Here is a 26440-nt window from a genome sequence, read left to right as displayed (position 1 = left end):
AAAAGCTAGAAAAATCTGTAAGTAATAATGAATATTAATATCCCTATTTGGAAATCGGATACGGATCTGGCCGGATTTAAAATCAATCCGGTTGCCAATCACTAATAGCCAAATCGTCGATACGAAAATGTTTTCAGTTGATCGTTCATTAATTTGTGTGTATTGTGTTAATCAGACCATTTGTCTGGTAAAATGGAGTCCCACTGATTTGTATCGGAGTTTAGTATTGGAATTTTGGGTATAATTAAAGGAATAGGCAATTAGCGAGTACGATGCGCGGTAACGGCCGATTTTAATCGAAATTTACGCCTTGTCAAGCAGATTTAGTTGCATACCTTCGGTCTTAGCTTCCATTTGTACGTAAAATGAACTCTAATATGTGGATGTATTTAACCTAGTTTTTTCCAAATGAGAAAATACTTTATTGAAAAATCGCAAAAATCACTTCTTCTTCCTCGGATCCTCGTGGCTGAGGGTTGCGACTACATGAGGTCGTTATTTTGCATAATTTAGCCTATAGCATAGGAAAAACAATATGTATCAAAAAAACCGCCTACGTACTCGTACATACTATCTACATACATAAATACAACTCGAGAGAGAAAAAAATGTGCTAAGTAAAACCTAATACCTAACTTCTAAAGTTTAGTCTATTCGTTTTTAGGGTTCCGTAATCGCTCCTAAAGGAAAAAAAGTGCGTCCCCCCCCCCCCTCTAACTTTTGAACCATATGTTTAAAAAATATGAAAAAAATCACAAAAGTAGAACTTTATTAAGACGTTCAAGGAAAATTATTTTGAACTTGATAGGTTTAGTAGTTTTTGAGAAAAATACGGAAAACTACGGAACCCTGCACTGAGCGTGGCCCGACACGCTCTTGGCCGGTTTTTAAACATTGTTTCCGAATAGAACTGACATTAAATCTTAAATTACTATGTTGCCAGAGTTAAACAAAAGAACCTTATTTAGGTTATCTGACTAAGGATGCACTAGCAGATGATTGGACGCTAAGGCTATGTTCACACGGCGGTATTTTTTCTGTATATGAGATTTTATGCCTAATACCATTGTTACACTAAATCTGTATAGAAACTTAAAATTATTCACATGGCTAGACCCGCATAGATGATGGTATACGGGGAAAGCGGTATACAGAAAAAAATAACCTACGCCCAAAAATACCTGATGGCTGGGCGACTAAGATGACCCCGGTTCTTTTCTTACGGCCCAGCCACGACATCTCGCGCGGTCTAAGCGCGACAGCGGTGAGCGGCAGCCATATGTGCAAATGAAAAGTCCCATCGCTGTGTCTCACTCCAATGTATGGCCGCCGCTCACCGCTGTCGCGCTTAGACCAATGTCGTGGCTGAGCCGTTAAGCTGCCCCATTTTCCAAATCTCATACTGTTGTAAGTGTGAATGTGTTAAATTATGTCTCCTAGCGTTATCCCGGCATTTGTCACGGCTCATGTGGAGCCTGAGGTCCGCTTTGATAACTAATCCCAAGATTTGGAGTAGGCACTAGTTTTTAAGAAAGCGACTGCCATCTGACCTTCCAACCCGAAGGGCAACTAGGCCTTATTTGGATTAGTCCGGTTTCCTCACGATGTTTTCCTTCACCGAAAAGCGACGACCATGGAGACAAATATATTTCCATGTTCGTTAGGACCATGAACAAAACTGCAAAATATTATAAATGAGAATTTAGAAAAGCGGTGGGCCACCTTACAATGTATGCACATCACGAATAATGAATACGGGAGAAGCTAGAAAGCTATGCAGAAGCGTATCATGAAAATGTTCCTAGCTTCCTTGCAGCTTGAGACAAAACCCTAAAATGCAAACACTTTCCAAAACTAGGTTTTCTTCCCTCTTTCATTTTCCTTTGCGCTTGTAAAAATGAATACGTTTCTTATTTCAAAGTGTTGCTAACGTGAAGAAGCTCAGATGTTAGGAATAGAATTGATAATAATCATACTTTTAAAATTGTATGGATTGTATTTAATTTCTGGCTACTGATTTTACATTATGCATACGTACTAATATTATAATTGATAAAGTGTGTGTATCTGTTGTTTGTCCGTCTTTCACGGAAAAACGGAGCGACGAATTGACGCGAGAGTGACATAGGCTATTTTTTGTCTGTTTCTAACCCTCCGCTTACCTAAAATGGGGAGTAGAAATTTGTATGGAGAATTCCGCAATTTTCGAATTTCGCGCGAAGCTGCGGGCAAAAGCTAGTAATAAAATGTTTCAAATTACTCTAAGAACAAATTAAATTATTTTCATAGAAAATATTTTAACTTGTATTTTTAAGTAGTAACACTACTATTATAAACATTAAATAAAGCTAGGAGGTCGAACCATACTGTTCTACCTCAGAGATGGCAGAGGGCGCCACGAGCATGTCGTATAGTCAGGGAATGTCATATACTTGGAAATTTCGACCCTTGCCTTCGTGTACCGATGGCCGAGTGGTTCAGGCATTCGCCCGGTAAGCGGAGTACGCTGGTTCGATTCCAGCTCGGAACACTTGGTCACTTTTTCTTTGTATATGACATTTATTTAATGTTTGTTTCAAATTACCTACCCTAAAATCTCCAGCATGGATGCAGTTTATTAAAATCGTTCGCTTCGTGGAGAGCGATACGATTTCTCCCTTCTTCTCTCCTGTTTGCCCTCTCTCTTTTTAACTCGGTCATGTGCATCCTGTCTTCCCTATTTATCCTGGATCCATATCCTTAGCTTGCGCTTTTGGAGTTAAGGTTAGCTTCTTCGCTTCTTACTTTGTAATTTGACTATGTACATTGTATGCAAAAGTGAATAGAATAGAATAGAATAATTTATTTACCAAGTAAAGCAATAGCTACAATTTTTGACTTTGACTTCCACACTAGGCATAGCCTGTATCGCGGAAGTCCGGTTAATTAAGACAGTTTAACAAAAATGATTCGGCTATTGACATACATTAAAAAGGAAAATCAAAGATGAAGTGCTTTATATAAGTAACAAAAATGTAACAATTTGGGACTATACAATTTTATAAAAGTTAATTGATACATTTTTAGTACGATTTCTAAACTAAAGGCTACAATTTCTAAGCATGCGCGATAATAATAAATTAGTATTGATTTTGTGTAATAACTATTTATCTATCTATCCACCTAGATCATGTTCTTCGCTGCAAGCATCAGTCTACTGTGTTTTTAAATTATTTTTTTGGCAATGTTGCCCTATTCATTTTATTCAATATTATAGACAAACAGCAGAGCGACATGTACTATCAGCTGGAAAAGTGCATGGCGAATTAAATGGAAATACAAAAATATTTATTCCGTAAAACGGCTTGCTCATTGATTTTAAAGAAAATGTAATATGCAGAAGTATATTTATTTATATATGTACAGGTATACAAAAGATCTCCCCGAATTTTAACTGCCAATGTTTAAAATCAGCCCTATATCAAAAAACAAGTAAGGAGCATTATTACCCGGTGTCTGGGTAACATTGCTCCTAAACTTAATTTATAAAAAAGAATGTAGTTTAAAGTTTCGCAATCAGTTCTACCCCCTGCTTAATCGAATAACGGCATCCGATATAGTATTTTATGCAACTGGCGCTTAAGTGAGGTGGCGTGAGTAACAATTTGAGGCGAAGCCGAAAATTGTTAATAAAGACGCCACGAGTATTTTTTGACTCAGTTAAACACCGTTGCATACAATACTTTTTCTACGACCATGCACTTACTTTTTAATAGTTTTCTAGAATAACCTTCGTGAAATTCGCACTATTTCCTGTATTTTGACTTGTCGGCCTCTCCTCTGTTCCTGCACTCACCCTGTCGCTCGCACTCCCCCGCGCCGCCGCCGCCGCCAGCCCCCGGCGCCCCGCGCACCCACGCTATATCCCTTAAAGGCTTCCTAACAATGCTTTAAGAGTTATATCGTATGCGTGGGTGCGCGGGGCGCCGGGCGGGGGCGGGCATCTTTTATGTAGCGTTTTAACGATCTATGCACGACACTGTAAATGACGAATAACAACACGGGAGTAGAAAAAATCATTGAACCTAAGAAGCTGCAACATTTTAATTACGGACTAGCTCACTATACGTCAGATCAAATAAAAATACAGAAAACTATGTATGTGTTCCGTAATATTTTGTACTTAAATACCATTATCTTTTGTATGACGCCTAAAAACCTATGCTTGTAGTGTAACTTTTTTATTTGACACTTTTTTGATATGTGTATAAAGGTGGATTTATACATTTTGATTTTTGAGGCAATCAGACCATATTTAAAGGTGGTGCAAAATTTTTCACGGGGGAGCAAAGTAGCCTCATTTTACGGTTCTATTAAAGTAGCAGTACTTTAAATGTAGCAATTCTACCTAAATCTCAACTCAACCTATTCACCTAAAAAGTTCACAACCTGCAAACTATTTTGCATACATTAAGCGTGCAGCGTAACTCCGGCTCAACTTACGAGCGGTTACAAAGAGGCGCCAGGCAGCGATAATATCGTTTGCGTGAGCGCAAACGAACAGGGGGCCGATTTTTGAATCTCACGGCGTTCGAATTCAGAAAATTGTCACTGAAAATAATAGGCAATTCACCGTTTTCAACCGGTATTTTAGTGACAGTGAGACTCAAAAATCGGCCCCCAGGGGTCCAATTTGACTTCAGAAAGTCACTTGTTATGTCGTCAATGAAAATATTTTGTAATACCTACAGGGTGAAATAAAAATGACCAGCCATACTTTGGATAAGATACAGCGGGGCAAATCTCGACTGGGGGACAATTGTAACTGATCTATTTTTTCCATTATTACACTATGATGTTGTGTTCTACATGTATCCACTGAACACACCTATATATTACCGGTGGATACTCTATTTAATAATTCAAACATTGTAAAACATGGAAAAACTGTACCAGTTACATTTGCCCCCCGTCGAGATTTTCCCCGCTGTACCTTATAGTTAATTTTGAGGTCATAAAAATTGGCTCTTCCATAGAAATGAATTGCACCACGTCACTCGGAATGTATGGGACAGGCAATTTTTTTTCGCGATTTCAGGTACCCTAGTAAAAGTTGTTTGTTAATACCTTAAGGGCCACTTGCACCAACGAAAATGGTGGGTTAACCCGAGGGTTAACCCACCATTTTATATGGAATTTGACAGATGACAGCCCACTAACCCTGAGTTAAGTGGTTGGAGCAAGTGGGCATAAAAGTCACTCTGCAAAGTATGCCTGGTTTTTATTTCATCCTGCACGGGAAGCATGGTCGCGCGATAGACGATAAAATATCAGGCCGTCCCTATCGCACTTACTAATAGTGCGATAGGGACGGCCTGCTATTTTATCGTCTATCGCGCGACCATGCTTCCCGTGCTGTACACCACTATAGCATTTATCCAAATGCGAACCCGATATTTTTCATGAGATCAAGATTGAGAGAAAATTAGGAGAAATAATTAGCTCAGGCCCAGGTTATGATTTTTTCAAACTCAATAATTAGTGTGAGTTAATAATAATATAGGTATTAACCCCTAACGGTTGACGTAACTGGTGACCGAAGAGCTGGCGACTGCCTCGCACAACGTATCAGCATTGCGATACAGCGAGGAAATGTCGCCAGTATCCTTGGTACAATACCTCATAAGCCTATTTTAGACATTAGCTAGCTTTTAAGTTTAGTCTTAGTTTCTTATATAATTATGTAACTATATTCATGTAAATAAAGAGTTTTTATACCTATATTAAGTTAAAGTATGCATTGAAACTCCATGCTTCTAGCAATGTAGCGTTAGCTTAGCATTTATCCGTCCTTTACCGTTGGCGATCGCATTATCGCGACTTTACGCAACCGCTCAGGGACGATTTGTCATCTCTAAGCTCTGTTTATCGTCACGTTTGTTATTGCCAATCCTGGGTGTCTAGCCAACGTCACAATTGCTTAAGATAATATCGTTATGTAGCTAGCTCTCCCTATTGCTCTTCTGTTGTAGAGCGACAGAGCCAGACAGCGTTTCGGGCGCCACGTAGCGTCAACGCTTGGCACTTCGGCTAGGTACCTTGGTCAGGGTAACTATCGAGGTAGACGTCCCAGTATTTGGCGCTCTCATTTCAATAATTAACACTGTTGTGGCTAGGAGTTATGAATAAAGATTTTTTTGAATATTGTATAACTAGCTTTATTAATAGAGTGTGAAATTGCCTTAAAATCTATATTATTTGTGGTCATGGTTCGTTAATATTTCTTGTATGTGGGTAGCTTTTGCACATTGTAATTTTTCCTCAGTCACCCGTTGACCACGTATGCTGTAAAGTGTTATTAATATGTATTATATGCTAGTTAGAGTTTTAAATGATTCACGGTTAGTTTCATACATACATATAACCACGCCTGTATCCCATAAAGGGGTAGACAGAGCTCATGAACTACTAAGTTTCAACGGTTAGTTTCATTAGACATTTATAGACCGGGATATATGTAGACCGTGATTACCTTTTTGATTTTTATAATCACGGTCTATATCCCGGTCAATATAAGTCTAATATATACTAGTACATTTAAAATAAGAATTAACTGGAGTCAGGCCAAAATAAGTTGACAACGATTTTGATAACCGCCATTAGGAGGATTAAGTAAACATCATCATCATCAACTAATCATTTAAGTGTTGTCAACTTTTGACGTTTAAAATAACATTCCCACCGGCTGTTAAATACGTTGCCAACTTGTCTTCGACTAACTCTAGTAATTATTTAAAGTTTACAATATTTATAAAACTATTACTTGCAAAGTGTTATAAAATAAATGACAATGAATATAAAAGCACTGCTAAGAATATCTCATCCTTGACTGCGTAGCCATTTTAAATTTGTGCTCATAAATATTATCAGTTTATCATATAAGAAATAATAAAATAGTTCCTATATGCCTAAAAGAGCTAACACACAGCATAATATTTCCTACTTACCATGATAATGCTCTTTCCTATTATTAGATCAGAAACTACAAAAGTAAAGCTCATAAAAAACACCCATTAACTAAATAGAAAAAATGTAATACCCATTACCTAACGAGAGGGGCAAGACAGCTGTATTTGAGATACGTAGACCGCGATATCATAATAAATAAGAGCTGGAAGAGATTCCTTAACAGATTTCTTAGGAATGTATACAAAGGAAAAACCTGTTAGATCCATTGATTCCATTATGCATAATACAATGTGCTATCCCTACACATTTACGAGTAGGTAAGGGTCTACGTAGCGTACACATCTACTAGTAAACAATGTAGGTATGCACTGTCTAAGAAACCTTTGGTTTTCATACACTATTTTTTCAACACACTAACTGCTAAAGACCTTCTTGATGTAATTCACTTTACAGTAATTTAATGCAATTTTTTTCAAAATAATGTTTCATGTTCTTGATTTGGATCAAGACTAAATTTCTTTTTGTAAGCAGATGGGTAACCAGGATAACATAATATCTCGTCTGCAAAAGAAAATACCTACTTAACCATAAAGAAATAAAACACATTTGTATGATTTTTCATTCGAAACATCAAAACAAGGCAATTTTTCCCTTCCCTTGACCGTCTCCTCCAAGAGACCAAAATCTTATCTCTTCCAGTCAATCTTTACATCGCGTCATGCACGTTTTGGCGCCGCACTACGGCGAATCTTTCATATAAAATTCTTTCAGAGCACACCGCACGTATCCCGCTCATATTTTAGATAACATTCGACTTTTTCTCGACCGCACTATGAATACGGGCAAAAATTCAAATATGTAATTTATCTTCCTATGAACACCTTACGGCGCACTATCAGTAAAATGTTTTAATTTTATTAAGCGATATCAAAAGAGGAGGAGGTTCTGATTTTTTTAAGTCTGTGCTGCAGAAACTTGCTGCAAATAAAATTAAGATTTTGTCGAAATAGAAAACGCACGAAAGGACACCTTACCCCAAATAGGCAGAACATAAAATGAGGATACTTCGTATAAAGTTGAGAAAAACTCACTTGTTTATAATAGTGTCTACGGTGAACTAATTTTGTTACCTTTATTTACCAATTTTCGACATATATTTTTGGGATTTGTGTAGTGACTGTGACTGACAAATTTTGATTGTAAGGATCCATTTTAGTCATGTGTCTAAAACGTTCGTTTTGTTCCAGATATCAAATTCGGCTGGACACTTGATGACCAGTGATGTTACAAAGACAGTGATTCCGTCGAGTCACCATGCGGAGCTTGCAGTCAACGGGCAGTAGATGGCAGCACAGGCAGGCAAAGTTAAAAAACGACTTTCCTCATTTTCTCAAGCCTGAGATGCTGAATTTTCGCTGAGAGACAGACCGTTTGTAAGCAGCCAGACCAATCGGATGGACCCAACCATCCGCCAGACCGACTTAAAGTTTCGATATGAGCATTAGTAGAATTGAAATATTCCGGGTCTATAAAAGCGAAAAACTTGAATTTTCTACATTAAGCTACGTGTATATTGTATACTTGACGTAATAAGCGACTTTCAAAAATTTTACTTCTAAGGAAATAAAAAAATGAAAGTTTATATGTGGTGCAAGATTAATTTTAGGAAGTTTAAACATTTGTACTCAATACGAACATCATCAATCCCGTTATAATTATAACCCATGGCGAAGCATACACGAGGCGGCCGACCCCTCGCGCGCCTTCTTGTATTAGCCATTTTGCAAGTTAATTTTATAGGTAAGTCACTGCCATACGAAAGATTAATAAAAAATATAGGAAGCGAAACAAGTTTGTCACTAGAAAAAAGCGCGAAGATCAATTTTTTCTACAGAACGCTACTGTTTGCACCTACATTATTTATACCTACTCGTAATCCAGCCGACCGATCTGGCTCAGTCGGTAGTGACACACTGCCTGCTAAGCCGCGGTCCTGGGTTCGAATCCTGGTAAGGGCATTTATTTGTGTGATGAGCACAGATATTTGTTCCTGACTGAGTCATGGATGTTTTCTATGTATATAAGTATGTATTTATATATCTAAGTATGTACATCGTCGCTTAGCACCCATAGTACAAGCTTTGCTTTAGTTTGCTTAGTTTGGGGCTAAGTTGATATATGAAAGGTGTCCCCAATATAAAAAACTTGTCGCTTTTTTCTATTGATGGAAATATATTGCAAAACGTTACCCACATGATAACGTCACGAAAAAAATACATACCTACATTGTATTAAAAGAGTGAACAGCGTCCCCAAACAGTTACCAGAACCAAAAATTGCATACATTTTCACTGGAGTCCTCGCTATCAAGTACCGTATTGTGAAGTTAAGCCAAGAAGCTACATAACTTCATCACCGCTGAAGTTAAAATTTAAAACCCAACTTACCGATTCGCGATAACATGTAGCAAACAATACCATAGAATTCAGTATTCCTCTCTGATAACCCTGCTCTTATTTTTCTAAGATATTCTGTAGTAAAGCCAACGCTACAAAATTAAACCAGATCCACTCGTAATTAAATTACACGAAGCACGTTAAATAAATAGCCGTCTAAGATATCTGTTTAGCTAGGATACGTGGGTAAAGTCAGCACTCCGAGGCCCGTAACGACCACGGCAACGGGCACATTTGCATGGCCGTCTGGCTTTGCACTGGATATCGACCAACAACTCCAACTTACATACAAAGCGTCTATTGCAAATATACTAGCGGCCCGATTCTAACTTAAATATAATTCAGAAGTTATATTTAGATTTTACATAGATCGGATATGCCAATGTCATAATATAAGATTTTGTTTATAGAAACGCCACTTTTGACACTGGTCCGATCTAGAGCTAATGACGAAAAATGATAGTTCAAATCAGAAAGTCTGTGTTTATCTCGACCATCAAATTTTGACTTACTCGTAATTATTGGATGGATAAATTCTGCTTTAAAACACGACCCTGAAACCTTCATTAAAATATATAGACCTTTGTAATTTCCTAAATATATTTCCCACAACCTCGGTGAGACATTTGCAAATGGATATTCAGTAGTCACTTTGAAGCATTCACCGCCGACGATAATAGAAATATAAAAGCAGGAATACGTGAACAACCCTTTCGGGGGCTGAAAAGCGCTGGTTGCAAAATCCTCATTGAAAAACGGTGTGCGGGTCAAAATGTCACAATGTTCGGCAGAATGCGGGAATGGCCCTGAATATTTTTTAGAATACATTTTCTGTTACGCTTAGGGCCGTCATAGCGAATATTTCTACACGGATTACGCGTTTTTTGCCTTTTTCATGATTATTTGTAGGTAGGTAAATATACATAACCCTTAAACGCTAAAAAAATGTATAATATTAATCCTCCTTAATACCTACCCTAACGAGTTTCATATTATAAGGCCTCAAAATAAAGGTTGGCCCTGATATGAAAAATTCTTGTCGAAATACCTCAAGATAATTTATATCCTCAAGAGCCCTCGGAACAGAGCGCGGCGAAGCCAGTATCTGTAAACCGGCGCAAGAATTAAATTAATCTCGTTCTAAAATTTTCACTTGCCACCTTATCTGGCGTCGTATTGTCGTTTTATTGTGCCTACCCTGGAACCATTAGCGAAAATGTCAGTGCGACGGCATTGTAGTCGCGCGCCCGCGGCCCGCGCGTACAATGATGCGGCCGTTCGACCCCGCCCGTGTACCGACCTTACCTTTATGCTGTGATACAAATTTGAGTTTCTATAATAAATGAGGACGCACACTCGTATATTAAATAACACAAATGTATTCATCCCGCAATTTTGTGTATCGCGTTAATACGGGCAATGTGCAAAAAGGCCAACACATAAAGTATGAATGACTGAACACTTTCACGAGTGCGTCTACGTTTCATGTGCCGACTTCTTAACGCGGAGTTAGCAAATCTCCGCCGGCACGTGGAGATTCCACTCACGTTGCGAGCGAGTGGCCGACAAAGGAAAGAGGGCTTGCATACCTTATTACCACCTTTTTACCATATCCCTATACTTGTGTGAAACATGACAGGCTCATGTAGCTTAAGTGACAAGTACTTGCCCATTTTGAAGGTATATACTTATATTTCGTTGCTTTTTTAAGCTCAAATATCTACTTATTTAAATACTAAAGAAATATTGTTATAGTGCGTTTATTGACAAATTTTTAACACATAAGTTCGATGCTTATTTGAAGTCCTCCATGGCAAAATTGCCTTTTAGCCCGCTGCTTCGATACCGTTCCGGCTAATTGTGAAAACGATATATTTTTATGTATAGATATTATTTTTCCACATCGTAATGTCGCCGCGGCTCTCTCTGCAATTAATCAGGAACGCAATGAGCCGTTTTGTTTGGACATAGCCTGATGAAGAAGCCTTCCCCAGTGATTTACTGTCAAGCATTAATATTTTCAGCTTATTTAAGTTAATTGAGAGTGGTCGCAGGACGGGTTTTTCACAAAATGTCAACTCGTGAGTCAGAATACCTGCAGTGTCAAAGCAAATATCAAGCGATTTCTTGAAATATAGAAAAGTCTATTTAAAGATTAATGGGTTGATATTTTGCTTATATTAAATTTCTTTTAGCATTCGGAGATTTTTTTATAATTTTTGGTACAGTGTCAGTACAAAATCATACAGTCTTCTAGTCTACGGAGATTTGCTTCTTCTAGAAGAAGAAGAAGAATCATGCAGTCTACAAGCGTATAAGTACTGATTTTAACAACAGCACATGAACATTAAATAAATGTCATATACAAAGAAAAAGTGACCAAGTCCTCCAAGTGTTCCGAGCTGGAATCGAACCAGCGTACTCCGTTAACCGGACGGATGCCTGTAAAACCACTCGGCCATCGGATCATGAAAAAACCTCGTCTAAATGTTGACATGTGCATAATTTTGTATTATTATGTTCCGAGAGTATGATCTTAAGGTATTGGTAAGTACTATTTGATATAAGAAGGTCTGATATTTTTTTTATTTTAGGGACTTTATGGTACTTTCATTAAGGTCTAGCAAATATTTCGGACAACCCCTATCTGGCTTAATTTGAGAATATTTCAATGACTCTTTGTACGATTTCAACAAACAAAGGTTAATATGCTGCCAAAATATATTCTTTAAGAGTCGTCTCCATGGTTTTTCCAATTGGGTACTTGTAGAATAAATGCGGCGAATTTATATAATTTAAAAAAACGCAATTTTGAGCAACGTTCCGGATTGCCGTAAATTTTTGATGCTAGCAGGATGAGAGAAACAGATAAAAAAATTTGCCATAGGCCAAAGTATAATTGACATTCATGGTGTTTGAACAGTGCTTAAACCAGGCCCCTATTTCAAAAAGGCTACAATTGTCAGTGACATATGTCGAGCGACAATTGTCGATGACAGGTGACAAATTACAATTTTATAAAATATTTTCTATAGAATTTCTTACAAACATGACAGGCATTTTGCTACAATTGTATGTATTACAATTATGTTGTGAAACAATAATTATTATTTCTAGGCGACATATTTGTAGAATTGTCGGTGAATCTCGACAGGAGGATTAAGATGTGTCGAATTGTGTGACAATTGTAGTAATTTGTGGTTGACATACGCGTTGTTCAAAATGGCTGCCCATGCGAGTGGTATAGTGACACTATTAGTGATAGTGATAGTAATTCCTTAGGTTTTCGTACTTAGTTAGGAGTTCCTGTTACTTCGCCGTCGATATAAGTTTCAATAATGCTACGTAAATATGAAATTAAATTTGTAGCAAACTACGGATATCTCAATTTATTTTTATCATTGTACCATCGGCAGCAATGTTAGTACCTTATTACAAGGGCATAAAGCCTACCGATGATTAGTTAAGAGTGTTGCTGTTAGTAAACGCTATTGGCCCCTTCGTAACATTATTAGTACTTAGGTATATTTTTGAGATTTCTCTGCGTTAATACATATTATTATACTAAATTGTGTTTTTAAACTTATGTATCATAAAAAATACTACATACCTATGCACCTAAATAGCTATCATTAATATTATTTTATACAAATACCCTCAAATTAATTTGAGCGTTTTTAAATGAACGAGTTACCTTCGTATTTAGGTACACCGAATTCCAAATTCAAATATTTTTAGTTTAGTTAAGCATTTTAACTATTAGTTTAGAATAGTTTTAATTTGTTTAATTTGTTATTTGTATATTTTTATTGTAGTACCTAATGGTCAATGTTTTTACTTCTTCTTCTTTTATTCACGTTTATAAGAAATAAATTTTATATATCTTAATAATTCAAACTTATTAAATACTTAGTATAGTGCCAAGTTAGGTATATATCTTAGATATTTCTATTTCTTTGCCATACACCCGTTTCAATCAAACGTTGAGCTATTCCTTTATATTTAAGTATTAACTTTCATTGCGGATATTAATTTGTTATCAAATTTATTAAATAACACGAATTTGCGGTCGGAAATCAATTTTAAGATAGTCATCTTTCTTATTATATCCATACTGAAATATTGTTTTTGAAACAAAATACTAACACATAACCAATGCCTACTTGATACACATAAATAATGTTACCGAAGAAAATTATATAATGGTGGGAGAGGATTTAGGTAATGAATAGTTTAAAATAAGTTTTATCGAAGTTAACAAAGGCATTTAAATTTATAGTCAGCCAATAAATATAAAAATATCCATTAAATAAATTTACTTATTGCCATTTGAGTCAACTACTATTCATAATTTGATACATTTATCCCTATGGTTAGTCGTGACAATTGTATTCTACAATTGTCGCACCTGTCAGCGTGGTGAAACCAATAATTCTACATATGTAATATTTTGTGACAATTGTCGCACCTGTCACCTATATGAAATTGGGGCCAGATCGATATAAACAATGTATGATAGTCAAATTCGACATCAAAGTCGGAGTTAGAGTAAGCACCATGCCACATTCTCTAAATGGCCGCCATACACAGATCCTGAACTATATTTTTTTTAAATAACAGTGGCTAGACTATGTCCAGATATTCTGCTTTGTGGATCATGTGTCGTTGAGGTTCGCACCATGCAATTTTTTTTCGCAATCGTATCGTCTTTTACGCACTTTGTGAATTTTCTAGTAGCATTTGTCCGGAATCGTAATTGGTACTAGGGAGGATTAAGTCAATACTGTCTAAACCATATGCTTTACGTCGAGTTTCTAGGACAAAATGTGTACCTTATTATGTACCTTATTAAGCCCATGGCTTGTTATAAGAAAAAAATATAATAGCAAATAAATACGGCTACTCAAAGTTGTCTTCATACTTAACGATACAGTCTTTATATGACACAATTACCGAAGGCTTATGGCGCCCCCGGCCATCTCTGAGGTAAAACCGAAACTAGTTCGACCTCCTAACTGAATCAACACATGTGATTACAAGCTAGCGAAAAGAGATGGCGCTGCCGTGCAGAATCTTAGATCAAATAAAATTTGTTTTCATCTGAAAATATTTTTTTAATACAGTTGCTCAAAAAGTGCCCGTTTTTTGGCTGTTTAGCGTGCGAAAAGTTGTATTTTACGAACTAGTGCGTAAAAAGTATATACGTTCCATTTTACGACTACTTACCGAGCTGTTTTCATATTAGTCTAGTTTACTAAGACAGAATAAAACTATAAACATACTATTAAGTGATTAATATTTAAAACGTTAATATTTCATATGTAATTGTTTACTTTTAGTCATACTAAATATAATTTATAAAATGGTTTATACTTTGAAAAATCGGTCATAATGAGTCGTGTAAACAGAACATGATCGGAACGAAACGCGTCTTCTACTGTCAAAGTAAAGGCGTCTACCATGTTTTAACTTAATGCACGTTCAAAAAACCTCAATATGTTACGCGATTTGTCATAATTATTTTACGTTATTTGCAATACGTCGGGGCATAAATGGATCGATTAAATTAAAATGTAGTTGTACATTAAACAATCGTCCCAAATCGTAAATGTTTATGTTCTTATGGCACCCAATGAAATAAATTATGTTAGATGAATAGCAAACTCGAAAATATGCACGCAAGTTTAAAAGCTTCAAAAATACGCCTTTGAATTGTCAAATAATCCGTCAATGTCCATGGGAAAATTGATAGTTCGGATTGTTTTATTTCGTTGTAAGTAAGTAGTAGTGTTTTTTCGCAACTGTATTAAAAAACGTCGTTCGTCACACGTGCGAGAATGTCATTCTTCACTCGTCCCGAGATTTGCCACTCGCGTGCCGCTCGTGGCAAAATGTCTCGGGACTCGTGAAGTAATGACATACTTCTCGCACTTATAACGAAATGTACTATTAATTTAACTAATTTGTATTTTTAAGTAGTAACACTACTATTATACTATAAACATTAAATAAATGTCATATACAAAGAAAAAGTGACCAAGTGTTCCGAGCTGGAATCGAACCAGCGTACTCCGTTAGCCGGACGGATACCTGTAAAACCACTCGGCCACTACTATGTTAATAAATGATAAAGAATAACCACTGCCTATTACAAACTACATAAACTATCTTATCAAACCGAGACAGAATTCTGTGCATAAAACGCTTACGACTTGCTTCCACGAAGGGACAGACATTCTGAATGTTAATGGGTTCACTTTACTGAAACAGTTTTAGGGTTCGTTTTACTTGACTATAAACATGGTTGATTGAGAGTTTATTTTGTTACTAAATATGTGGCTACAATAACGACAAGTTTATGAAGGAAAAGTTGATTATAGAAGATTACTTATATTTACCTGCTAGAATAAATAAACATTATTGGTTTGTTTTTGCATTTTTAACATTTGATTTCTTAACATTTTATTTATTATTTATTTATTTAAACTTTATTGCACGACATAAAATTGTACAAATGGCGGACTTATTAGCCTTAAGACATTCTCTACCAGTCAACCATTGGATCAAACATAAACTTTAAATAGTGCAGGGTCGTAAATCTAGAGATGTGACATGGAACACAAATCAAATTACCTATGTAACCAATTCCAAAGAAAAGTGATATACTTTACTACATATAATAATATATTATACAATATATTATAATATAATATATAATACACATACACATATATCTTATAATATAAACTTACATACAAACTATAAATATATAATTAAATATAATAATGTACCCAGGTATAGGCAATATGCAGATCAATTTTATCCTTGAGCGTGTTAGAGAGGTGTATACGTAACATATATATATATATAATATAATATTAAGTAATATATAATTATATCATATTTCGAAAATCTTCATGTAATCCAACTTGTATTTTATTGACTAGGGACTAGTCTATCATCGGATACATTGGCCATTCCATAGCGATCTGTAATTAACGTTAGTCCGGCAAAAAGATGTGTGCCCAGAAAGAAGTTCCAACTGAATATTATATAGGGATTTCAAGTAGGTGCTAACAGCAACATATTTCCGAAAGGTAAAAAATATGATTGTGTATTGATGAGTCATAAATTAGTTGTGAAAGCGAAGTGAAGTTGTGAAGGCTCCCATGAGCCGTGGCGAATGCCGGGATAACGCAATGAGGATGATGATTGATGAGTCATAAAACTGTTAGGGCTTAAAACATTTAGTGTCTCGCGAGCGTAGCCTTAACGGCCCAGCCACGACATTGGTCTAAGCGCGACAGCAGTGAGCGGCAGGCATACGTGCGAATGAAAAGTCCCATCGCTGTGTCTCGCTCTAATGTATGGCCGCCGCTCACCGCTGCCGCGCTTAGACCAATGTCGTGGTTGAGCCGTAATAGTGACCCATAAGGTCGTAACACAAATTGTGCTCCCAATGATCAGTAGCTAAAATACCTGCGTGCGTGGCCATAGTATGTACGTTTTTGCTAAGTATATTATTAATATATTTTAACCCTAGTTTATGAATGATATACAGACCCGTCCAGTGCCCCCTTAAACAGCAGCTGTCAACTTTAAAGCTCGAAGTTTAAAACTTATCATATCTAATACCTACAATGCCATATTCAAAGTCGAACAAATGCAGTCAACGACCTCATAAACCATTTTTGACAATAAGGAAATGGAGTCGCGGCTAAACACAGCCAAACAATGGGGGTATTTATGGGCCCACTCTTAGCTTATTTGCATGCAATTTTCTGAATTGCTGTCTATGAAGCTCAGGATATGCGTATTTCTAATATTATTGTTTTATTTTATTTGTCTTGCAACGGATATAATACAATAAATTATATGCAGAACGTGGAGAAAAGGAAGTAGGAAAGTAGAACCTGGCAATGACTGGAATAACGTCAAGTAGAAGAAGAAGATAATATTATGCTTGTGACTATGATATGCAAAATAGTAAAAAATATTGTTTTTCTGTTATGGCGATGCGAATTCTGAAAACATAAACAGATATTCTGAATAAAATTATAATTTGAATTACATTCAGGCGGCGTGGCGGAGACGTCCGTTGCGCGCCCCGAGACTCGCGACGCTTAAGTGGGAACGCTGCCTTAGGCCTGATATAGACGGCGTGCAAACTCGTATGCGATTTTAGTTACATTGCGGGCTGTTGAGGTTACATACAATTTTGCACAGCCATCACATACCGCAATGTAATTAAACTCGTTTGCGAGTTCTCGTACCGTCTAAATGGCCCCTTGCTGTCTTATAATATATGTTTTAAATTACCTTTATGTAGAAAAAAAATTAAAAAACTATTTAATTTAAAAAAAAACCACAACCTTCCTAAATACGTAATACGAAAAATACTTTAGATAATAGTTATTAATAGTTACACCATTGTATTAGGTTAGCCTGTAAAAATAGTTGTAAGTGTGGATAATAAATAAAAATAAAATAAAATAAATAATTCTGAGTGGCTAAAACAGAGTCGATTCCAGCCACTTGCGTCTACCCTTCTTGTTTATAGAATATTTGCTCATAAACATGCAGATTGCGGATGGGACGCGTGTTTATATAAAATTGGGGAAAGGGGAAGCCATTTTATTTATCACCCTCTTGACTTCCGCTCTTGACGGACAAAGATTGCTTCCCATATGTTAGGAAATTAAACTTGCTAATAAAATTTTGGGTTACTTTTACAGAAGCTATTTTGAGTATATCGTATTATTTAACATAAAAAAAGTAATTGCTGTAAAATAAATTGTCATTTACAGGTACAAGTACGAGGTAACAAAATGTAATAAAGTACACATACTTAACTTATACGACTCAGAAAAAAAATACAATAAATATGTACCTACTAACTAAAGTTAGATTCTCTGATCTCATTACATGGTTTCGACGTTTATTATGTGCCTACATTTACCATTTTCAAAGCGCAAAGAACAGCCTTATTCACGAATAGTTAATTCAGTTTTAGATAAAATCAAACGATAAAACTTAGCTGGCTTGCAGTGGCTAAATAGTATTAAATCACTTGGGACTTGGTCTGACTAACTACAAGTTTGTGCTCTCTGCCCACTTGCCCAGCCCCCAAAGACTAGAACACGTTTTTGCGGGAGAGTGCAAGAGAAATTGTGTTAACAGGGTACGTAGCCGAATGGCACAAACGCTCACGAAACGCTCACGATAATATCTCTTTCGTAGCTATCTATCTCTATCGCTCTAGCGTATTGATGCAACAGAGCCAGACTACATTTCTGCGGCCTTTCGGTGGCGTTTCACGTCGCAGAAATGCCATTCGGCTAGGGGCCAGGCCCCGTAGCCGAATGGCATTTCTCCGACGCCAAACGAAAGCGATACGCCGCTGGCTCTGTCGCGCCAATACGCAAGCGCGATAGAGATAGATATCTACTAGCGCTTCGTTTCGTGAGCGTTTCGTGAGCGATTGTGCCATTCGGCTAGCCACCCTGGACCCGTAGACAAGTTGGTTACTCGCTAACGCTCCGCCGTGAACGATTCTTAACTGCCTGTGTCTGAAGAGCAATACAGAGACTTGCGTATTGAGCATGAGCGTTCGCACCGATGTTTTAGTTGTTGATTACACTAAGTATCTTAACTGAAGCACGTATCTGTGAAAGCAACTAAATGCTGTTGAAGTTTTTGTTTTCAAATCTACAGTTGTTCAAAGTTAAACACGCAAAATAAACCAACCGTATCAACATCTATACCTACCGCCAAATGTCAACCTCGACACTTCCACGGTTCTAAAAACCTTATTGACTTACGAATAACGCAATATTGAACAGTCATCTGATCGTATTTTCGAATTCGTGATTCATCTCGAAAACAAAGGATATTTAAGCGGTCGTCCCCTTCGCGCCGATTCGAATAAGACTTTTATTGATGCTGTCCGACACAGCTTGAGGGGACTGTTTTATTTATTGAGAATACAATTTATGTCATCTTCCAAAACGACAGACTTATTTAATAAACATTCAAAATGTAGCTCTAAGCATTGTAAAATAATATTTATGGAACTCAGGTGCTTGTACTTCAAAAGTAAAGTTTTTCAGTACACCTTAGATGTTGCACCTTGAGAAAAAATTAAAACACAGCAAAGGAACTATTCAACTTCACTACTTTATATCTAAGAAATGCAAAAGCTTTTAAATTTTCAAGCGCGATAACTTCTTTCATAACAACTCGTTGGGCAGACTGGAGAAGTTACACAAATAATCCGGGAAATAGTTTTCCACCGTGCCGCGTCATAACAACACGTTTAGCTCCATTTTGTTGCTTTTAAGATGAAAGGGGATGGACCATATCGCCGTTTCATATAAACGTAGTCCTTATTCCTCCCTGAATATTGGCCTTATTGAAAATATTGATAGTACAATTAAATGCATAAATGCCATCATTTCCCTGCTTTTCTTTCGAATTTCCAATACTGTAAGTGTCATAGAGTTTTCATTTGTGATGTTACATACCTTAAAGATCATGTTATAAAACTCATGGATAGGTAACGTATATACTTACTACTATACGTTTGTGGTTTTTAATATATCGTTTTGTAAATGTATTTTTCTTCTTATTAGTATGCCGGTTATTTCGTTTTCGCTCTCCGAAGCTATGTCTATTTTGTCCACATTCTCGGACAGTCCATGCCCATCATACGTCATTTAAAATTTGTATAAAAAAATTTTTTTCTCCTGATTTTCATAAAAATTAGTCTAAAGGAATAGCAGGAAATACATTAAGTTGTGTATTAATGTTTAGCAAAATGTCAAAATCCAGAGAGGAAAATGGAGACTATTTAATTGTATGGAGAATCGATCGCCACTACCCTCTTAATGTTTTATTCCGCGAACTCGCTAAGAAGTCTATTTAAGAGTGTTTTTCTTTACCGCTGGAGCCTAAACGTTTTAAAGCCGGGCTTTCTCAAGTAAGACTGTTTGACCTGTATTTATGAATATTAAATAAAAAGGGTGCCTTAAAATTTCTTAAGAAGGGTATTTAATTCCGTTTTAAAAACTTTTTGAAGTATGCATAGGTTTGCCGTTTGCCTTTTTAGGGTTCCGTAGTCAACTAGGAACCCTTATAGTTTCGCTATGTTTGTCTTTCCGTCCGTCCGTCCATCCGCGGATAATCTCAGTGACCGTTAGCACTAGAAAGCTGAAATTTAGTACCAATATGTATATTAATCACGCCGACAAACAGGTAAAATAAAAAGTAGAAAAAAATGTTTTGTTAGGGTACCCCCCCTCCCCCCCCCTACATGTAAAGTGGGGACTGATTTTTTGACTCTTAAGTTTGCAGACATTGCCCCCAGCGCTAATATCGGCTAACATTTTCTTAGCTCGTTCATACGTGTCAGATCCCACTTCCTCTAGCTCCAAGAGCTTCTGTAGACTTTCCTTAAGCAATTCAGGTATCTCCATATATATTTCTTCGTCCAATGTACCATTTAGATAGGCTGTGTTAATGTCTACTTGGTGGATGTCCATATCCAATTCTACCGCAAGTGATGTTAACAACCGTATCGTGTCTAATCTGACTACCGGAGCAAAAGTATCGTGATAATCAATACCATATTTTTGACTGTAGCCTTTCGCCACAAGCCTTGCCTTTTTCCTCTCTGTCTTGTCAATGTTCAATTTAGTTGTTAAAACGTAGCGGCAACCTACTATCGCTCGCCCGACTGGTCTCTCAGCTATATCCCAGGTGTCATTCTTTACAAGACTTTTTATCTCCGATAAAATGGCTTCATTCCATTTCTGTTTTTCATCACTTGACAGTGCTTGTTTTAAAGTTATCTGGGCAGCACCAGCGAATTCCTGGCAGTCAGAATATTCTTCTAAGCTACTTTCTGTTTCAACCTCTGGCATCTTTTTAGTTACACCAGCGTAATCTTGACAGTCAGATGACCTTTTTACATTACATTCGTCAGACGATCCTTCTACATTACATTCTGTTTCGACTTCTTGTCTCACTTCGTTCATGTGGTAGATTTTTCTTGGTCTTCCAATACGTCCGCTCTCTAAACGCGGTCTACCAGGCCCTCTCTTCATAATCTTGACTTCGTCGACGGGAGTATGCGACGGACCAACAATTGATTCCACATTAACCGTTGGTGTCTGGTTGTCATCTTCATGCGACTCTGTCTGATCCACGTCATTTCTAACTTCCCGAACACTCTCCATTTGTGTTTCAAATGGATCATTCTGAGGATTTGATTCTATGGCAATACCTTTGGGTGAAAAACTTATTTCAACTAAACCAGGTGAAGAACCCTTATTAGTATCCATCTGTACCTCTTCATTTCTGACTTCTAGGGGATCTAATTCAGTACACTTATGCTCATCTGTCTGTTCAATGAACTTTTGAAATTTGACATCTCGAGATACGACAAATTTTCGCTCCTGTGGTAACCAAATCTTGTAACCCTTTCGGTCGCTTGGATACCCCACAAAAATACCGTCTATTCCGCGTGGAGCAAATTTGTCCTTGTTTTCCTCTTTATTTAAAATGTGGACTCTAGATCCGAAAGGTTGCAGATAACTTACTGTTGCAGGTCTACCAAACCATTTCTCATAGGGTGTTTCACCTGCTAAGCTGCTAGTTGGACATCTATTTTTAATATGACATGAAGTCAGTACAGCATCGCCCCAAAATCCTGGTGAGAGACCTGATGATATTAACATGCACCTGGCCATTTCTGTTAATGTCCTGTTCATCGTCTCTGCTACTGGGTTTTGCTGGGGTGTACCAGGGATAGTCAGCCTTCTTATTATACCTTCATTCCGCAAGTATTCATCGAATTCTCTACTACAATACTCTCCTGCATTATCAGTGTGGAAGTATACTATTTTCTTACCTGTCAAATTTTCAACATGATTCTTATAAATCTTGAAGAATTTTAACGCTTCACTCTTTTTATTTAGTAAAAACACTTCGCACCATCTAGAAGAATCATCAATAAAAGTGATAAAATATTTTCCTCCACCAAGAGCCTCATGACGCATGGGACCTACAATATCCGAATACACAATCCTCAGCTTCTCGTCACACGGTCTATTTCCTCTCGGGAAAGGAGACGTAATCATTTTTCCACTAGCACAAATACTACAATCATACAATTGATTTAAATCCGTCATTTTAAATTTTATGCCAATTTTGTTCAAGAGCCTTGCCAAATCTTTTACGTTTAAATGTCCCAAACGCTCGTGCCACAACTTTACAATCATCATCATTCTTACCAATAACTGCTGAAGCAGTCCCGAGCCGTTCTTCGACATGATAAAGGTTACCCGAACGATTTGCGACCATGACAGTATTGCTAGTGTCATTCACAACGTGAGCTGCATACTTATCGAATATGACTCTATAGCCCCTATCTGTAATTCTTGCAACTGAAATCAAATTGCATCTTAGATCCGGAACAAATAATGTATCTTTTAACTCCACAAGTGTTTGTAAATTATTTTTGCATGTAAGTTACCTTACTGTGCCCTTACCTTTTACATTAGCTGACGAATTTGTGGCTAGGCTAAGCTTACCGGATACAGGTGTAAAAGAGTTATCAAATTTAGGAGCCTCATTACACAAGTGCGAGGTGCACCCGCTGTCCATGATCCAGCCCTCATTCCCATAGCACGCAGCAGCTTTACTGTCTGAAATACAATTAAAAGTTACAAGACCATGATTATAATTTTGTTCATCGCGATTAGACTTCGACACATACTTATCGGCACTGTCTTTGTATCGTTCCCTGTTGTCATTTATCTTACATTCATAGGCTTTGTGGCCATAATCTTGACACTTCCAACATTTACCTTTGAAGTAAGATCTACTGGCACCTGCTCTATTCAACGGCTTAGGATATTTTCCTTTTACAATAAATGCTCCATCGTCTAAACCATTCTGTCTCCTTGAAGAAAACTCTTCAATAATTTTAATCTTTAAGGCCTCTGGATCTGGCAACTCATCCCTGGATTCAATAGCGCATCTAAAATTTTCAAAAGTTGGTGGGAGACTATAGAGAAGCATGATAGAGATTAAATCATTATTCATCTCAATCTTCATATCAGCCAGCTTATTTCTGACGTCAAAAAAATGCATGACATGTTCCCTGATATCACCATCTTCCTGCATTTTGTGAAGCAACAACTGTTTCAGTAACGTCGCCTTCTTAGCGGGTCCTTTGGAGGCATGCACGCTCTCCAGTTTCAGCCACACCTCTCGCGACGTCTTACAATCACGCAGATAACGTAATTCACTAGGACTGATAGCAAGTATAAGATCGGACTTAGCTTTTGCATCTCCAGTGCTCCACTTCCGTGCTTCCTCCACCTCGGCGGGCTTTACGCTACTTCCATCCACGTAGCTCCATGCATCATTTTTTATAAGAACCGCTTCAGCCTGAATTTTTCACGTTTCATAATTTTCTTGAGTAAGCGGCTCTATTTTCACAGTAGTACTCATTCTGTTGACCTATCTACGCCAACCTTCACTTCCGTGTCAACCGTACGTACCACAAAATACGTTGACCTAAAACTGACTCGACTTCAATTTTAAATATACCTAGGGCTCTCTGGGCCCATAACCATTGTAACGCAGCTTTCTGAGTACGCAATGGTTAAATAACACGAGACTGTTTAGGTATAATTAAAATATATTAAATTTATCTGCCTGCTGCGCCGCGGTCCCGGGTTCGAATCCCGGTAAGGGCATTTATTTGTGTGATAGCACAGATATTTGTTCCTGAGTCATGGATGTTTTCTATGTATATAAGTATTTATATATTAAATATATCGTTGTCTAAGTACCCACAACACAAGCCTTCTTGAGCTTACCGTGGGCCTCAGTCAATCTGTGTAAGAATGTCCTATAATATTTATTTATTTATTTATTTATTTTATTTATCTAGGATGCACGTGCATCCTACAGTAAACAAACAAATCAAGTGACATGGTATTGTCATGCAGACAAAAATAAGAACAGGCGAAATATAAAATTCAAATACTATGAAGCATAGACATGCTTGCTGTAAGCCAGTAATATAATAGGTAACATGCAAATAGTAATATTATAAAAATACACATTACATTTAAATCTAACAGCCGGAGCATCTGGGACTGCGTTTTTTAATGAAAAGAACCACAAACAAATTGAGGTGTCAGATGCCTTTCACCTTTGTCATTTCTTAATTAATTCATACTAGAGTTAGTCCAAGACAAGTTGGCAATGGCTTTGATAGCCCACTGCACGGGTTAAAGAAACGTCACAATTTTATAGATATTTGACGTTTAATATAACATTTTCACCGGCAATGTTATCAAAACTAGTTCAAGAGCATATTTTTTGTCGATTTCACTTTTTTTCGATTTTTTTTACACTTTTTCGACTCAGAATCATGAGCTCTTTCGACAAAAAAAGTCTCAAAGTTTTCATATATTTTTTGCTTTCCTCTGAGTTACGATTAAACAAGTTCTATGAGAAATAAAAATGTAAGTCATTTTGTTCTCCTGCGGATCTGAAAGAGCTCATTATTCTGAGTAGAAAAAGAAAGAAAATCCCCACTTTTGATAAAAAAAGAGAGAACAAAAATATGCCCTAAAATCGTTGCCAACATACCTTACTTCACAATAATTTATGCAAATTCTGAGCCTCTTTCAATAGCGTTACTAACTTTAAAACCGGCCAAGAGCGTGTCGGGCCACGCTCAGTGTAGGGTTCCGTAGTTTTTCGTATTTTTCTCAAAAACTACTGAACCTATCAAGTTCAAAACAATTTTCCTAGAAAGTCTTTATAAAGTTCTACTTTTGTGATTTTTTTCATATTTTTTAAACCTATGGTTCAAAAGTTAGAGGGGGGGGACGCACTTTTTTTTCCTTTAGGAGCGATTATTTCCGAAAATATTGATATTATCAAAAAACGATCTTAGTAAACCCTTATTCATTTTTAAATACCTATCCAACAATATATCACACGTTGGGGTTAGAATGAAAAAAAAATCAGCTCCCACTTTACATGTAGGGGGGGTACCCTAATAAAACATTTTTTTCCATTTTTTATTTTTGCACTTTGTTGGCGTGACTGATATACATATTGGTACCAAATTTCAGCTTTCTAGTGCTTACGGTTACTGAGATTATCCGCGGACGGACGGACGGACGGACAGACGGACGGACGGACGGACGGACAGACAGACATGGCGAAACTATAAGGGTTCCTAGTTGACTACGGAACCCTAAAAAGTAAAAAATACGCTATTCTTAATTTATAAGCAGAAATCTTGTATTTCCACCCATCAATGGATGCTTAAAAATCGCGTTCCACGTACAGAGCCGCCCCCAGTGACACATTACGGATGGCGAGCGGGTAATTAAAAACGTGACCGTCGTCACTTGTCTTCAGCGTAAGGGTTTATCTACTTGGCGCACGCTCCCTTGTTTATTAGGCTAACTTTTATGTTTGCGAGCTGCTCAATTAATAGGTGACAGGTGACGTATGTCTGAATTAAATGAGTTTATCATTAATTTCAACATTACAATAAAACCATTGTTATTCTTATTGATATTTATTTGTTGTTATTTCCATTGTTATCTTCAAAGCAAGAGTAAACAGGCATCTTCTGGGCGAACTCACTCCATCGTAAGCCACGTCTTTGCCTTTGGCTTTGTGGCCAAAATTAAGCCCATTTGTAATAATAAAAAAATCCCTCGTTATTAATATAAACTTAGTTTTGATTAAAATGGTTGGTACCATTGTAAATTATAGAAAATCTTTGAATGTAATTTTGTTTTTTTTTTCTTTTTTTAATAAAGGAATGTCTTTAAGTAAAATGAGCCAGCTAAAAGATTTAAGGTAGTTTCAATCCAGGGCCCGAATTATCTTTCCACACTGTATATGGCACACGGCTCAAAGTGTGTTTTCAGGTTTGAACTGTTTGAAGTAATTTGTATCGTTTTAAAATTAACTTAAGTAAATAATTACAAATG

The 26440-nt window shown here is 36.9% G+C and overlaps 1 protein-coding gene across 1 annotated transcript in view; it reads left to right on the top strand.

Annotated features, from left to right (window-relative positions):
- LOC125225787 (lachesin) overlaps nt 1-26440 on the top strand; it is a 124197-nt gene that overhangs the window by 15100 nt on the left and 82657 nt on the right. The window contains exons 2-4 of the mRNA XM_048129640.1: nt 8196-8310; nt 8362-8371; nt 8674-8748. Of these exons, the coding sequence (XP_047985597.1) occupies nt 8371; nt 8674-8748 (76 nt within the window). The 5' untranslated portion in view covers nt 8196-8310; nt 8362-8370. The remainder of the gene's footprint in view (nt 1-8195; nt 8311-8361; nt 8372-8673; nt 8749-26440) is intronic.

The sequence above is a fragment of the Leguminivora glycinivorella genome, chromosome 4 (genome assembly GCF_023078275.1).
Source record: "Leguminivora glycinivorella isolate SPB_JAAS2020 chromosome 4, LegGlyc_1.1, whole genome shotgun sequence".
In the NCBI taxonomy this organism is placed as follows: Eukaryota; Metazoa; Arthropoda; class Insecta; order Lepidoptera; family Tortricidae; genus Leguminivora; species Leguminivora glycinivorella.
This window is presented reverse-complemented; position numbering and strand designations above follow the sequence as displayed.